Source organism: Lynx rufus, unplaced genomic scaffold (assembly GCF_022079265.1).
Source record: "Lynx rufus isolate CCGP_SWC_20201006 ecotype Redwood Valley unplaced genomic scaffold, mLynRuf1.p SCAF_9, whole genome shotgun sequence".
NCBI classification, from domain to species: domain Eukaryota; kingdom Metazoa; phylum Chordata; class Mammalia; order Carnivora; family Felidae; genus Lynx; species Lynx rufus.
Genome location: NW_025814897.1, coordinates 49,772,543 through 49,790,114, shown reverse-complemented (window position 1 = coordinate 49,790,114; position 17,572 = coordinate 49,772,543). Strand labels below are relative to the sequence as shown.

Here is a 17,572-nt window from a genome sequence, read left to right as displayed (position 1 = left end):
GTACAGCACAGGACTTGGCACACAGTAATCGTTCCATTAGGAGCAACTACCGATCTTAGCTCTAAATCATACAACTCTATAATCTATACATTTATTTCCTTTACTCAAATCAGAGGAAACTGATGTTTACAAACATTAGGTAAGGTGTCCAAGGTTGAGTAACCAGAAAGTGACAGAAGCCAGAATTTCTGCCCAGGTTGGTCATACTCAGAGCCCCTTTGTCATTGGAAATTCCTCTGATGCTAAAAGTCACAGAAAGCACCAGTTTAAAAAACAAAACAAAAAGAGAGAGAAAAGTTCATATTAAAAGTGATGAAGGAGAGGGGCCTGATGGCTCAAGTCCCTTAAGCATCTGACTTTTGATTTTGGCTCAGGTCATGATCTCACGGTTCATGAGATCAAGCCCCATGTTGGGCTCAATGCTGACAGCATGGAGCCTGCTTGGGATTCTCTCTCACCCTATCTCTCTGCCCCTCTCCCTTCTCAAAATAAATAAGTAAACTTAAGTAAAAAAAAGTAACGAAAGGATATTTTCCTATTACCTTGATAGGCCAAGCAGGCAAAGGCTGTAAAAAGTTAGACTCGTAAGGGTAGTCCACCATTGCCAGATTTATCCAGGTTTCAGAGATCCAGCCTTTCAAATGCTGAACATCCTGCGAATTTCTTAATGGGGTACATAAGTGAAGGGCTTCAGAAAGCCAATGCAAGCCACTGCCTGAAAACAGAATCACATTGTTGGAATATAAAAAGCACTACTTGACAGAAGGCTTTACCGATCACTTGGTATTTTAGAAAATTCAATCTTCTATACCATTTCTCCAAGTATGCTTTTTCAACATTCAATAAAATATTTTTAAAAAAAAATTTTTTTTTTCAACGTTTATTTATTTTTGGGACAGAGAGAGACAGAGCATGAACGGGGGAGGGGCAGAGAGAGAGGGAGACACAGAATCTGAAACAGGCTCCAGGCTCTGAGCCATCAGCCCAGAGCCCGACGCGGGGCTCGAACTCACGGACCGTGAGATCGTGACCTGGCTGAAGTCGGACGCTTAACCGACTGCGCCACCCAGGCGCCCCTCAATAAAATATTTTTAAAGCAACTGGAAAATCCCATGATAAACAAGTTGTCTATCTTCATGGGGTGTGCCAGAATTTATTTGAATTATTTCTTGTTTCAAAGATACTTTTGAAATAAGTAAATAAATCAACAAATGGAACATCAGAGAGCAATCAGAATGCATAAACCACAATGAAATAAAACAAACAGAAGTATCTGACAAACATAGTGTTGATCAAAAGACAGCAGATACAAAACATAGTACTATGTTCTTGATTACAGTGGATGATTATTATACTAATATACCATATTGGTTATGTTTCACTCCATGAAAATTCATCAAGTGATGTATTTTGATTTGTGTATTTTCTGTATGTTATACTTAAAAATAAAAACAAGCAAGTGTTGAATTTAACAAGTGAAAGGTAAAACACTCCATGATTTTATTCTATTAATTAAAGCTTACCTGTTCCTGCGAGTCGAGTAATAGCACCCCAGGAATTGTGGATGGTCTCTGAACAATTTGGGCCACTTTTCCTAAAATCTTCAGTTACGATCTTCATAAATACACCACAAGGTACCAGATTACTAAAATGCCAGATGGGGGCAGAGGCTGCAAGAGCTCTAAATTGGAAGGAAAATAATAAAGGCAAACAGAAAAAAAATGTAACTCATCAAATTCAAGTTTTAAAATTGAAACGGACATTGAACAAAAATGGTGAGAAAAATAACAGCTGTTAATGAAATAAAAACCAGAAATCTCAGTACAACAGAAACAAATATCTAAGTATGCTGTGACAGTATTAAGAAGTGCTCATGTCCAATGAATAGCCACTTCTCCAAAGAAGACATCCAGATGGCCAACAAACACATGAAAAAATGCTCAACATCACTCATCATCAGGGAAATACAAATCAAAACCACAATGAGATACCACCTCACACCTGTCAGAATGGCTAACATTAACAACTCAGGCAACAACAGATGTTGGCGAGGATGTGGAGAAAAAGGATCTCTTTTGCACTGCTGGTGGGAATGCAAACTGGTGCAGCCACTCTGGAAAACAGTGTGGAGGTTCCTCAAAAAATTAAAAATAGGACTACACTACGACACAGCAATTGTACTACTGGATATTTATCCAAGGGATACAGGTGTGCTGTTTCGAAGGAGCACATGCACCCCCATGTTTATAGCAGCACTATCGACAATAGCCAAAGTATGGAAAGAGCCCAAATGTCCATCGATGGATGAATGGATAAAGATGTGATATATACATACAATGGAGAATTACTCAGCAATCAAAAGGAATGAAATCTTGCCATTTCTAACTATGTGGATGGAACTAGAGCGAAATTAGTCAGAGAAAGACAAATATCATATGACTTCACTCATTTGAGGACTTTAAGATACAAAACAGGTGAACATAAGGGAAGGGAAGCAAAAATAATATAAAAACACGGAGGGGGACAAAACATAAGAGACTCTTAAATGTGGAGAACAAACAGAGGGTTACTGGAGGGTTGTGGGAGGAGGGATGGGCTAAATAGGTAAGGGGCATTAAGGAATCTACTCCTGAAATCATTGTTGTACTACATGCTAACTAAGTTGGATGTAAATTTAAAAATTAAAAAAATAAAAATACAAAAAGAAGTGCTCATGTCCAACATAAATGCATTTACCCAACTACCATATGAGGGTATTTCATCCTGAACCAGGCTGCAAGCATGCCACCATAAGAGCCCCCTAGGGCAATGACAGGTTGATTTTTAGCTCCTGGGATTGTTCTTTTCAAGTATTTGATTAACACTGCAAAATCTGCCAGAGCTTGTTCTGATGTCAGATAATTCAAGTATCTGGAATCCTAAAGAAAAGTAACAAAGAACAAGTATAAATGTGCACATAATAGCAGCTTAGGCATAGCATAGATCCAGGGAAAAAGCCAGTCAGATAAGTTTTACTCCAAATAGAATTTCTAGGCTATTGAGTTAAAATGCCCAGTCAACGCAATAACAATGCTGATTTAAATAAATCATTAAAAAATTATTTCAAGTTTGTGCGAAGAACATAATGTATTTTGCATTCAAATGTAATTTCTATTAAATGCTATTTACCAAAGACCTTGTTGAGGTTGTAGAAACAATAGAAACAAACTGTAATATTTAATAGTAAATGTGATGGAATACAATTCTCAGCTTAACAGACAACTGCTGTATTACAATTTTTATTACTTTTTTTTAATGTTTATTTGTTTTTGAGAGAGACAGACAGAGAGACAGAGCACAAGCAGGGGAGGCGCAGAGAGAGAGGGAGACACAGAATCCCAAGCTGGCTCCAGGCTCTGAGCTGTCAGCTCAGAGCCCGAGGCCAGGATCGAACTCATGAACCGCGAGATCATGATCTGAGCTGAAGTCGGATACTTAGCCAATTGAGCCACCCAAGGTGCCCCTACAATTTTTATTTTAAATTTTGAAACATTTAAAATGGCTACTGGGGCACCTGGGTGGCTCTGTTAAGCATCCGACTTCGGCTCAGGTCATGATCTCGTAGTTCATGAGTTCGAGTCCAGCCTCAGGCTCTGGGCTGACAGCTCAGAGCCTGGAGCCTGCTTTGGATTCTGTGTCTCCCTCTCTCTCTCTGCTCCTCACCTGATTGTACTCTCTCTCTCTCTGTCTCTCTCTCTCTATCAGTCTCAAAAATAAACATTAAAAAAAATTTTAAAAATAAAATGGCTACTATACAGGCAAAGGCAGACTGAATCTTGTGAAAAACTGAAGAATCATCAATAAAAATCAAACTCATCCTTCCTTATCAGAAAGATTATCATTATATCTGCATACCAACAACTGGAAATTACCCTGTTGTAAACAACTATAAAATTGGAGTTACAAAATGCAATACAGCAACTACATCCAGGCATTAGAAAACAGGCAACACAAGACGTTGATCCCTGAGAGAAGGATATTCATAAAGTAAGCCCCATGATCACTGTCTCTCTGCCTAGAGACAATTTCCTCAGTGCAACGTAGGGGGGTAAAGCTCAGAGTCCTGCTAAACTAAGGGAGCTAGTAAAGTGTATGATTGGACTCATAGGTGGAATTTGAGAAACTCAACAAATGAACATAGGGGAAGAGAAGGAAAAACAAGATAAAAACAGAGAGGGAGGCAAACCATAAGAAACTCTTTTAAATACAGAGAACAAACTGAGGGTTGCTGGAGAGGGTGAGGGCGGATGGGTTAAATGGGTGATGGGCATTAAGGAGGGCACTTCTCAGGGTGACCACTGGGTGTCATATGTAAGAGATGAATCACCGGATTCTACTCCTGAAGCCAAGACTACACTGTGTGTTAACTAACTTGAAAATTAAAAAAAAAAAAAAAGTATCTCTCCTTTAAAAGAAAAAGTCTTATTCCTCTCTCTTTGAGCTTGGGCTGGGCTTAGTGACTTGGTTCTAATTAATGTGTCAGAAGTGACGTATAACTTCCAATGTTAAGTCACAATAAGCACTGCAGTTTCCACCTTGCTCTCTCTTGAGCCACCCAGGGACCCCAAGATACATACTTTCTGACCTCTTACCTCCTCTTTCATTATCTATCACTAGTCTTTACTTCCAATTTTCTATGTATAGTTGAGTGTCATTTTTTTCTAATCCTTGCATAACATTTGTAATATTAACCCCCATGCTACTGACAAATTCTGTGAGCACATGAAGGGAAAGAAGCGTATCAAAAAGAGCCCTTAGTTCCATTTTGCTAACAAAGTATGAACCATGGGGATCTAGGTGACATTATGTTTCTATCTGCAACAAGCTGACTTCTTCCAATGGTTTCAAGATCTATCAACTCTCCTAATCAGATAATTATGCAGAATAATAAGCTAAAGAATTGAGTTTCCCCCCATAGCCCAACAAATATCAGCAAATAGTTCTGTTCTTCATTCACAACACAAGAAATTTTCATTTATTTTATTTATTTATAATATGAGCTAATAAAACCTCTGAGAATGAAAATTAAAACTCTTTTCAGGGGTGCCTGGCTGGCTCAGTTAAGCATCTGACTTCAGCTCAGGTCATGACCTCATGGTTTGTGGGTTTGAGCCCCACGTTGGGCTCTGTGCTGACAGCTCAGAGCCTGGAGCCTGCTTCGGATTCTGTGTCTCCCTCTCTCTGCTTCTCTTTCTCTCTCTCAAAAATAAACAAACACAAATATACATATATAAACTCCTTTCAAAATAGGCAGCCTAGAAAATTACTGGCCCCAAGTTCTTCTAAAAAGATGGTATATACATACTGGTAGTATGCATAATGATCTTAGGTAATCTTTTTTATTTTAATACTTGTTTTAATGTAATTTAGAAAAAAAAAAACTAGTACATGAAACCCTTGTTAAGATAATGCAAAATTTGAAAAGTTAGTTGTTCAAAGACAAGTATTATGTAAATAATAGCACAGATAGCAAATTCATATACCCAGAATCACAAAGTACATGAGTGACTCAGTTGAGGAAATAGTATCCTTTTTATTGGGTGTACAGTCTGTGGCCAAGGCCAAAACTCCTTTGAGATTAGGAAAGGTCAGAAGGGAATCCAAGTGGCTATTTGGACTCACTGAGACAGAGATAATTTGTCCTTATCTTATTGAAAAATACCTTTAAAAAAAAAAAAAAGAAAAAGAAAAATACCTTTTTAAACATTTGAGTGCTCATTATACTTTTTCCTGTGGTAGACCCAGTATATAATACATTATTAATATAATATATATTATAAGTGTATAATTTATAAAGTAGAATAATTTACTGATATTTCTGAAACAATGAGAAGTTCCCCTCACATTCTCTGCAGCCATATCTTAAGATTTCCCACTGAGTTAAAAAATGATCAACATTAGAAATGATAATATTATAGTTTAAAAAGGGCTTGGAGGCACCTGGGTGGCTCAGTCGGTTAAGCATCCGACTTTAGCTCAGGTCATGATCTCATGGTTCATGAGTTTGAGCCCTGCATCAGGCTCTGTGTGGACTGCTCTGAGCCTGGAGCCTGCTTCAGATTCCGTGTTCCCCTCTTTCTCTGCTTCTCCCCCTCTCGTGCTCTGTCTCTCTCTGTCTCTCAAAAATAAAAATAAAAATAAATAAAAAGCACCCAATCTGTTCAACTGCATATAAAAAAGGAAAGATTAAATACAAATTATTGAAATTTCAGGCTATTCAAGCTAAAGCTATCATTTCTTTCTTAAAGTGGAACATGTAATTAGAACATGTAATACTCTAAACTTCAAAAAAAAAACCTTTTAAACTTAAAATTAAAAACTACGCAGGCATACCTCAGAGATATTGCAGGTCTGGTTCCAGACCACTACAATAAAGTTAATATCTTAATAAAGCAAGTCTAATGACTATTTTGGCTTCCTAGTGCATATAAAAGTTATGTTTACACCATACTGTAGTCTATTAAGTGTGAATTAGTATTATTTCCAAAAAGATGTATACACTTTTTTTATTTAAAAAAAAAATTTTTTTTAATGTTTTTATTTATTTTTGAGACACAGAGAGACAGAGCATGAGCAGGGGAGGGGCAGAAAGAGAAGGAGACACAGAATCAGAAGCAGGCTCCAGGCTCTGAGCTGTCAGCACAGAGCCCAATGCAGGGCTCGAACTCACAGACTACGAGATCATGACCTGAGCCAAAGTCGGACACCCAACCGACTGAGCCACCCAGGCGCCCCAAAAGATGTATACACTTTAATTTAAAAATACTTCATTGATAAAAAATGCTAACCATCATCTGAGCTTTCAGTGAGTTTTTTTGAGCTTTCATCTTTTTTACCAGTGGAGGGTCTTGCCTAAATGTTGATGGCTGTTGACCAGTCAGGGTGGTGATTGCTGAAGGATGGGTTGGCTTTGGCAATGTCTTAAAACAAAACAACAATAAAATTTGCCATATCAATTGACTCTTCCTTTCATGAATGATTTCTTTGTAGCATGTGACACTGTTCAATAGAATTTTCCCCTCAGAATTTTTTTCAGAATTGGAGTCAATCTTCTCAAACCCTGTAGCTGCTTTAAAGTTTGTTTAATTTTCTACATTCATTGTTGACATTTCAGCAATATTCACAGTATTTTCACCAGCAGCAGTTTCCATCTCAAGAAACCAATTTCTTTGCTCATCCATAAGAAATAACTCCTCATCCATGAGAAACAACTCTTCATCCATTCAAGTTTTATCACAAGATTTCAGCAATTTAGCACATCTTCAAGGTCCACTTCTAATTCTGATTCTCTTATTTCCACGACATCTGCAGTTACCTCCTCCACTGAAGTCTTTCTTGAAACCCTCACTGTCATCCACAGGGTTGAAATCAGCTTCTTCCAAACTCCTGTTCATGTTGATATTTTGACCTCTTCCCATGAATCCTGAATATTCTTCATAGCATATAGAATGGTGAATCCTTTAGAAGGTTTTCAATTGACTTTGCCAAGATCCATCAGAGAGGAATCACTCTCTGTGGCAGCTATACCTTACAAAATGTTTTTTGTTTGTTTGTTTGTTTGTTTGTTTTTTCAGAGAGAGAATGAGCAGAGGAGAGGCACCAGAGGATCCAAAGCAGGCTCCCTGCTGACAGCAGAGAGCCCGATGTGGGGCTCAAACCCAAGAACTACGAGATCATGACCTGAGCCAAAGTCAGATGCCTAACCAGCTAAGCCACCCAGGTGCCCCACAAATGTATTTCTTAAATAAGATTTGAAAATCAAAGTGACTCCTTGATCCATGAGTTGCAGAATGGATGTTGTGTTAGCAGAAATGAAAATAATAGTCATCTCGTCGTACATCTCCATCAGAGGTCTTGGGTGACCAGATGCATCGTCAATGAACAGTAATATTTTGAAAGGAACTTTTTTCTTCCTGAGCAGTAGGTCTCAACAGTGGTCTTAAAGTATTCAGTGAACCATGTTGTGAACAGATGTATAGTCATCCAGGCTCTGTTCTTTCATTTATAGAGCACACACAGAGTAGATTTACCATAATTTTTTAGGGCCCTAGGATTTCCAGGATGGTAAATGTGCATTGGCTTTAATTTAAAGTTACCAGTTACATTAGCTCCTAACAAGAGAGTCAGGCTGTCCTGAAGACTTCAAGCCAGGCATTGACTTCTCTTTATGAAAGTCCTCAATGGCATCTTCTTTCAATAAAAAGCTGTTTTGTCTATATTGAAAATCTGTTGTTTACTGTAGCCACCTTCATGATTTATCTCAGCTAGATCTTCTGGATAACTTACTGTAGCTTCTACATCAGCACTTGCTGCTTCACCTCGTACTTTTATGTTATGGAGACAGCTTCTTTCCTTAAACCTCATGAACTCTGCTAGCTTCAGATTTTTCTTCTACAACTTCCTCACCTCTCTCAGCCTTCATCACATTGAAGAGAATTAGGGCCTTGCTCTGGATTAGGCTTTGGCTTGAGGGAATGTTGTGGCTGGTTTGATCTTCTACCCAGACCTCTCAAACTTTCTCCTTACCAGCAGTAAGACTGTTTCACTTTCTTGTCATTTGTATGCTCACTGGAAGAGCATTTTAATTTCCTTCAAGAACTTTTCCTTTGCATTCACAACCTGGTTAAATGTTTGTTACAAGAGTCCTAGCTTCCAGCCTCTCTCAGCTTTCAACATGCCTTGCTCACTATACTTAATCATTTCTAGTTTTTTATTTAAAGTGAGAGACATACAACTCTTCTTTTCATTGGAACACTCAGAGGCCAGCTGGCCTCATTTCAACATTTTTATGTCTCAGGGAATAAGGAGGCCTGAAGAGAGAGACAGAGATGGGGGAATGGCCACTTGGTGGGACAGTCACAACACACACATTATTTATCAATTAAGTTTGCCATCTTATGTGAGCATCTTCTAGATCACTGATTGCAGATCACCATAATAAATGTAATAATAATGAAAAAGTTTGACATATTACAATGATTACCATAATGCAACACAGAGAAACAAAGTAAACAAATGCTGTTGGAAAAATGGCACTGATAGACTTGCCCAACACAGGGTTGCTACAAACCTTCAATTTGCAAATAACACATGATCTGTGAAGTCCAGTAAAGTGAAGTTCAATAAAACAAGGTATGCCTGTACTTACCTTGAATGAATTGTTACCAAAAGGTAGGGATTCTCCATAGTATCGATGTTCAGCAAACACCAACATAGCTTTCAGTTCCTCAGCCACATCCCACATGAACCCCTAGGGAGAATTTACAAATTCACAGGATAAAAATCATTTTTTATGTGAAACAGTCATTGAACCTTTTGCCAAGTCATATGAGATGAATGTTAAACCAGACCAAAAAGAGCTCTGAGAAGTTGCACAATTTATATTTGTTCTACAGATAAATAACTGTTGTTTCGTTGTTGCATGTTAATCTCATACTATAGTACAGTGAGATAATTAAAAATAAGCCCAAGTCACTCAACCACCAATCATTCCAACTCTCCTTATTCTGACACTGGAGCTGCATAATCAATATTTTGTCAAAAATAGTCTTCAAATTGCACTGTATATAAAATAGTCTAGGAAAAACTGTAGATATCTAAGTTAGCTGCCTACCCATAAACACTTACAACATAAAAGAAAAAAGAAATACGAATAAGCATACTGGGCTCCCTTGGGTTTTATATTAATCTTATTTTCTCAAAAATAAGTAGTAGCTAACAATAGCTAATAATAATTGAGTACTTACAATGTGTCGGGCTGCTCTAAATACTCCATATATATTACTTCATTTGATTATCACAACAATCTAAGAGATAGGTACTTTTAGTAACCCCATTTTACAGACAAGGGCACTGACACAGTAGTTTAAATATCCTGTAACAGTCACACAGCTAGAAAGCGGCAGAGCCAAGATTCAAGCACAGGCTAGCTTCACAGTACAATCATCAAATGCTTTCAGATCTTATTTCCATACTTAATGCTGGTCATTAATCAATCACTGAATTTTTTCTCTTACCTCAAGTGGTGCTCTCAGAATCCTTCTCAACAAAGCACTCTAGACAGCCAACATCAATCGATTAGATTTAAATTTAGCACAGATTAAAAACTATTTGTCATTCCTAGGGCACACTGCTGTTTTTTAATGAACTGCTGCTTCCTAACAAGGGCTAAGAACCTCTAAAAGTTTTTATTCATCTTGATCAATAAATGAACAATTTAAAGAGCTACATGCACATGACGATGGAGAATTTAACCTGTTATCTGTGATGGTTTCAATAACCTTCACTTTCTCTCTTAACTCCTTGCCCATTTCCTGCCATTTATCTGCAGACCCTGTAACAACCAGCTCAAGCATGCCCTCCTCTGCCTGCCCCATTTTGGCATTGCTGATCAGTCCTGCCTCTCAACATCACTGTGCTAGGTATAGATCTCTATTACTACGCTGAAATATTTGTTTATATGTGTCTTACCCTACCAGACTATGAACTTCTTTTTTTTAAAGTTTATTTATTTATTTTGAGAGAGAGAAAGCACGAGCAGGGGAGGAGTAAAGAGAGAGGGAGACAGAGAATCCCAAGCAGGCTCTGAGACACCAGCCTGGAGCCTGACTAGGGGCTTGACACAAGGCTTGAACTCACAAACCATGATATCATGACCTGAGCTGAAACCAAGAGCTCAACCCAGAGTCACCCAGGTGCCCTCAGACTGTGAGCTTCTTAAGGGTAAGGATCATCTATCAAAATAGCCAGGCCTCTGGGGAGCTGAACTCAGGCTTTCAAAGGAAGCAATTTAATTGAACATTGATTGTAGTCAGTAATTTTTGCCTGCATCTATTTCAGGGTGTTTTTATTTTTCAGAAGAGGTCCATGTAATATATTAACAATTTAATAACACTCTGTGCCAGCACTGTCCTAAATTCCTAACTCTTATTTAGTCCTCACAGCAACTGTATGAACTAGATTATTATCACTACACCCATTTAACAGGTAAAAAAACCAAGGCACAGAATAAGAGACTGCCCAAAGTCACACAGCATAATGGCAAAACCAGAATTCAATCCTAACCAGTCTGTCACTCTTGACCATTCTGCTACAGTCTCTTAATAAATGAACATCCAGATTATGTGATAGTGCAACCAGGACATTTTAGTACAAAGGGAGGTGTCTAGGGCTGGGAAAGGGCCAGGACCCTTCTAAGGATCTACATCTAGTCACTTCCCTGGAACTGTTCCTACACTGTGTAGCTCTTCCTTTCTGTCACTTCTAAGGTAAGCCTTAAATTATGCTGCCTGTCAGAGCAGTGGAGGCAAGAACATCTGCCTGTCTATAAGAAAGAGGAAAAAGAGCTGGGAAAAATAACTGGACACGAGAAGCTGCCCCATGGCCGTGGCATAAATGGGAAATCACACATGAGAAAGAGAAAAAGACAAAGCAGCCTCAGTTGTTTCACAGAATAACTAAGCAGGAATCTGATGGAAAATAAATCCTGATTTCACTTGTCACTGATGTAAGAGAAATAGACATCCTAGGATCTGAATTATTTGATTTCAACTAACATATTTAGACTCAACAGTCTTAAGGAAATATTGAAAAATGAGAAATGCAATAACATTATAATTGGGTCGATATCTTTGCTTTCAATTCAGTTTAGTTCAACAAACATTTACTAAGACCTCTTGAATACCAGGCACCGTGGCGGACATTGGCAATGGAGAAAATGTGACTCAGTCTTCAGTTTAAGGTAATTCACAGACTAGCTTTTTGGTAGAAAATTGACATTTTCTAGTCATAGCGCTAGAACATAAAAAAAAGGAAAATATCTTCCTTTCAAGTGTCCTTCTAAAGTAAATTTTGTTAATGGATTTAAGTGTTATTACAAAAGACAATAGAATGTATGGTCAGGAAAGCAAGCTAACATCTATACTATTTTTTTACTCACAAATGTAAGAAAAATAGTAGAACAGGAAAGCTAAACTAAAATATAGCTACAACTTTACCTCTGTCCATTTCTATTTGACAATCAAACTTGCATTTTGTTTTTCTTATTTGCACTGGCATTATTTAGATTTTATTCATTCATTTAACAAATATTTATTGAGCACGTACTGTATGTCTAGCACAGTTCTTAGACTGAAAATACAATACTAAACAAAAAAACAAAAATTCATGCCCTCATGTTTATATCCTGGAGACCATAATCAAAACAAACAAAAACCAAAAAAATCTATATGCAATAATATTCCTCTTCCCATGTCCCTCATATCCTTATTCACTCTAGAAATAAATTGGGATTAAAAAAAAAATCTAAGATTCAATTGTCCAAAAATAGTATTTCACTCTTTTCATGAGTAATTCTTTAAACTCGAAAGAGCTTCTTGATTAAGTACAGTAATATTTGGTCATATATACCGCAAAACATTTTTTTCTAGTTTGTCATAATAAAAGGCAAAGTGAGCATAGGAATTTCACAAATTTGCACATACCGTATTATTGCAAAACCAGACAATGTCCCCTTCATTACCAGTGTAGAAAAGTATTGATCCATCATCTTTCTTCCAGTGTTCATCAGCTAGTAAGTACCGCTGTTTAAAAGTTTTATCTGTAGTAAATCCAAAATGATCAACCTATAACAAAAACAAAGCAGACAAATTTCAGAGGAAAGTAAATGAGATCAACAAAAAAGTAATTAAACTTATTCTTTCATTAAAACCGAACTAAGCTACAAAAATATTCACAAAACTTCTTAAACTTCATTTGATTTTAATTACAAGGGCACTTGGGTAGCTTAGTAGGTTAAACATCTGATTTTGGCTCATGTCATGATCTCGCAGTACATGAGTTCAAGCCCTGTGTCAGGCTCTGTGCAAACAGCTTGGAGCCTGGAGCCTGCAGCCTGCTTCAGATTCTGTGTCTCCCTCTCTCTCTGCCCCTCCCCTGTTCGTGCATTGTTTCTCTCAAAAATAAATAAATGTTAAAAAATTTTTTAATTGATTTTAATTGCAGTAGTAATATTGGCACTGTTATTTTGAAGTTACTTTCTTTATATTGTAAAATAAAACAATGTTAGGGGTGCCTGGCTGGCTCAGCTGGTAGACAGCATGTGACTCTTAATCCCAGGGTTGTGAGTTCAAGACCCACGCTGGGTGTGGAGCCTACCTAAACACAACAACAACAATAAAACAATGTTATTGGTACTCAAGATTCTCAGTGATAAGATAACAGAAAAGATAAAAGATAACAATTATAAAATCAAGGAGTTACTTAAAAACACAGTATGGTAAAACTGAAGTGGAAATAGGATATGAATTCATTAAATTGTTAAAATACAGATATCCCTTATGTTTTGAATTTTCATTATCCAAACTTTCAATATCAAAATTCATGGACTAAACAGACCACTGAAAAGGTCTATAAACACTGTCACCCCAGTAACAATTGACATTCCAAGAACTAGGATTTTGGTGTTTAATACCATTCCACACTAAAAGGAACTAGGGCTTGTCAGTGAAGTGGCTGACTAACATTTTGGGACAAGGAAGCTAAATGATAAACCTATACATCTTGCTGTGCATGGAAGCAAGGAAGTGCTCAAAAATTAATGCAGTGATGTCTAACAGATATAGGAACCAACTACAAGGGACTATATTATTGGCTTGTTTTAACAAATTGAACATAAAACAAGTTGAACATATAAAGAATAATGATTGTAGCTGATTGAAGCATTCAATTCACAAAAATCTACTAGTTCAGATGGATATCAAAAAGGAAACAAATACATATGGTCATATGCCACCATTTAAGGTATTTATTAAACCAACTCCTAATTTAGAAATTGGGAATACAAAAAAGAACTCAATATTTAACCTGGGTTTCCAATAGAATTGTGTTTCAAGGTACCAAATAGTCCCAGTTAATGAAAAAGACCTCTGTTTAATTAAATGTCAGCTAATGCAGAAGGAATGACAGAATTAGAAAAATGACAGTTTTGCAAACCCTTATGAAGTTACTGATTCAGGCAAGAATTACCACATGGTGTTAAAAACATTAGGAGAATAAATGACAGGGAAATGAAGATTCATCTTAGTGCCAGAGTAATATCATGGAGAGTGCTCTCTTGTCACCAGGGCAAAATGGAACTTTACAATGGAAGAATCAGGCTGCCATCACCTCAATCTAGTGATGAAAATTAGCATCACTAACAGTGGGGCAGGCATAGATTATGCACCTCCTCACATGGTACAACACAAAGCAAACTTCACCTATGATAAAATCGTGCCCAAAATGTTCAACTTGTATCTTTTTCCACCCTTTAGATCTAATTTCTTATGGATCTAATTTCCTGTTTCCAGGAAATACACAGTGTAGAACAAGCGAAAGGCACTCTGAATAAGCAGTTGGACAAATCCAAATGTGCGATAAGACAATGGTAAGGCAAGTCATGATAAATAAATTAGATTAAACAAAATTTAAGGAACAAAATAACCAGATGCAATGCATGATTCCAGATTGTATCCTAGTTTGAACAAATGATACAAATGATAATTAGGACAATTAGGTTAATGTGAATATGGACTAGGTATTAGAAGAATCTAATAACTTGTTAATTTTGTTAGGGGTGATCATATTGTGGCTGCATAAGTAAATGTTTTTACTTTTTACACCTGTATATTGAAGGATTTAGAGATAGAATGTCATGCTGTCTGCAATTTACTTGAAAATATTTCAACGCAAAAAAAGTAAGATGAATTTAAAGGAAGAAATTTTAATCTATGCTGAAAGAGACAAAATACACACTGAGACTTTAAAACATGTATAAAACGTGTCAAAAATGATAAAAATGACATAATAATTTCAAGCTTAAGATGAACTTTAGGGGCGCCTGGGTGGCTCAGTCAGCTCAGGTCATGATCTCACGGTTCATGAATTCAAGCCCTGCATTGGGCTCTGTGCTGACAGCACAGCCTGGAGCCTGCTTCAGGTTCTGTGTATCTCTCTCTCTCTATTCTTCCCCCACTTGCACTCTCTCTTTCTCTCAAAAATAAATAAACATTAAAAAAAATGAACTTTAGGGGGTGCCTGAGTGGCTCAGTCGGTTGAGCTCCTGACTTTGGCTCAGGTCATGATCTCACAATTTGTGGCTTTGAGCCCCGCATCAGGCTCTGTGCTGACAGCTCAGAGCCTGGAGCCTGCTTCAGATTCTGTGTCTCCCTCTCTCTCTGCCCCTCCCCTGCTCACGCTCTGTCTCTCTCTCTCTCTCAAAAATAAATAAAACTTTTTTAAAAAAGGGTTTTTTTAAGTGAACTTTAAATTTTGGGGATTTTTTTAACCTTTCACTTAATAAACTCACCATTTAAAATATAATTATCAAATCCTACAACATGGCAAGATTCATGCGCAATCTACCTGAATTTACAGTGTTATCCCACAGTACAGAGGCCCACTGAGCCTTTAGGATCATAGGGCCAGAGGCAACTGGGTAGCTCAGTGGGTTAAGCATTCAACTTTTGATTTGGGCTTAGGTCATGATCTCACGATTCATGAGTTCGAGCCCTATGGGCTCTGTGCTGACAGTGTGGAGCTGGCTCAGGATTCTCAATCTCTCCCTCTCTGCCCCTCCTCCATGCACATGTACTCTCTCTCTCTCTCTAAATAAATAAATAAATAAATTAATTAATTAATTAATTAACTTTAAAAAAAAAGGATCACGGAGATGAATTTCTCTAGTACTTGGGAGACACAGAAGTGAAAATGCTGCATCTGGTCTGAGGCAGACCCAGTGATCCAGAGCTGCTCCAGCCTGTCCAGCCTAAACCAGGCTCTGCAAGACTTCCGTAGGCCATTCTAAAACAGATGGGACTCCATAACCCAGCTCCATCTACACACACATACCTACTTCACATTCATACCAGAGGTCCCAAAAGGCAAGTTTCTCAAAACTGCACTAAATTGCATACCTCCTGATGTCCATGATCATTACTATATATAGTCCTAATACATAAGCTATTCTAATCTAAAGATGGCCTCCCTCAGGAAAATAAACAGTTTGTATAGAACAGGTTTATAATAATGATGTCCATGTGCTAAAAACCAGTAGCATTATGTATGTTAATTCAACATATATAATCAATCACTCATTCAACCAGCATCTATTGAATGGCCAAGTTCTCGTTCTGGACCAAGAAGTAAGTTAAGCAATGGGATAAAGTGTTGGCTGAGCCACAACCCCTACATTTAATTTAAACTAGGGGCGCCTGGATGGCTCAGTCAGTTAAGTGTCCGACTTCGGCTCAGGTCATGAGCTCACAGCCTGTGGGTTCAAGCCCTGCATCGGGTTCTATGCTGACAGCACAGCCTGGAGCCTGCTTCAGATTCTGTCTCCCTCTCTCTCCCCCTCCTCCACTTGTCCTCTGTCTCTCTCTTTCTCTCAAAAATAAATAAACATTAAGAAAATTAAAGACAAATAAACTAATTCAACTATACTCACTCAGCCTAAAAATAAAAGAGAGCAAGAGAAACAGACAATGGAGGGAAGATAGACAAGTGATTCCACTTGCCTCCATTCAGTAAGTATAGCGCTCCTCCATGTGAGGTCTCTACAAGTCAGCATCAGCATCACCTGGGAATCTGTTAAAAATGCAAATGCTCTGGCTAAATCCCAGAACTACTGAATCAGAAATTGTGGATGGTAGAACCCAGTAGTCTGTGTTTTAACAAGCCCTCCAAGTGATTCAGGTGTACAGCTGAAGTTTTAACAATGACTAAGTTAGCCTAAGCCACAAAATGGAACATGAATCTGCTATTCCTTCTCTTGATCTAGGTTTCAGAATACCTCTAATACTATAAACATCTCACCATTATGAATGAGATTCTGGTGTTTAAAGATGTGCATTACCACCCAACATGGTCCCCAAATACAAGCCAACTTCATCATTTGAAGCTCAAAAGGAAAAACCATCATCTGTTTCACCAAAAAAGAAAAGACTGGCTGTGCTGGACTTAAAGAAAGTAGGTACATGTCTCTCTAACAAGACACCTTACCATGCGATTCTCAAAGATTATTCTGCTTCTTGTAAAATGAGATATTGTTGTACCCTTAAAAAGTAGTCCACAAAAAACCGTATTTCAATAATCCAGTCTAAAGGTTTGAAATTTGAAACCATGTAGAATTATAAGGGCCACAAAAACTTTAGAACCAGAGAAAGCCAACTTCCATGTGTGACCACTGTCTGGCCACTACTGCTGTGAGCAATTCATCCCTAACTATTTAGATTAGGAAGAGAAGGGAAGAACTCAGGTAGAGAAAGCAGGTTTGCAAATTAATAGACCTAAACTTGAATCTCTACTGTGAGGCCTCAGGCAAGTCACTTAACCTTTCTGAGCCCAGTATCTTCCTATATAAAATAAGGATAACACCATTTAAAGGATTGCTGGAGTGCCTGGGTAGCTCAGTCAGTTAAGTGTCCAACTTTGGCTTATGTCATAATCTCACGGTTCATGGATCCGAGCCTTTGTTTTGGGCTCTGTGCTGACAGCT

General features: G+C 37.7%; 1 protein-coding gene across 3 annotated transcripts in view; it reads right to left on the bottom strand.

Annotated features, from left to right (window-relative positions):
* The window catches only part of PRCP (prolylcarboxypeptidase), a 76,559-nt gene that overhangs the window by 19,326 nt on the left and 39,661 nt on the right, over window positions 1–17,572 (bottom strand). For all 3 annotated transcript variants that reach the window (XM_047070950.1, XM_047070951.1, XM_047070952.1), the window contains 5 exons: window positions 12,522–12,662; window positions 9,188–9,289; window positions 2,737–2,918; window positions 1,524–1,681; window positions 543–715 (listed from right to left, as the gene is read on the bottom strand). In XM_047070950.1, coding sequence (XP_046926906.1) covers window positions 543–715; window positions 1,524–1,681; window positions 2,737–2,918; window positions 9,188–9,289; window positions 12,522–12,662 — 756 coding nt within the window. The remainder of the gene's footprint in view (window positions 1–542; window positions 716–1,523; window positions 1,682–2,736; window positions 2,919–9,187; window positions 9,290–12,521; window positions 12,663–17,572) is intronic.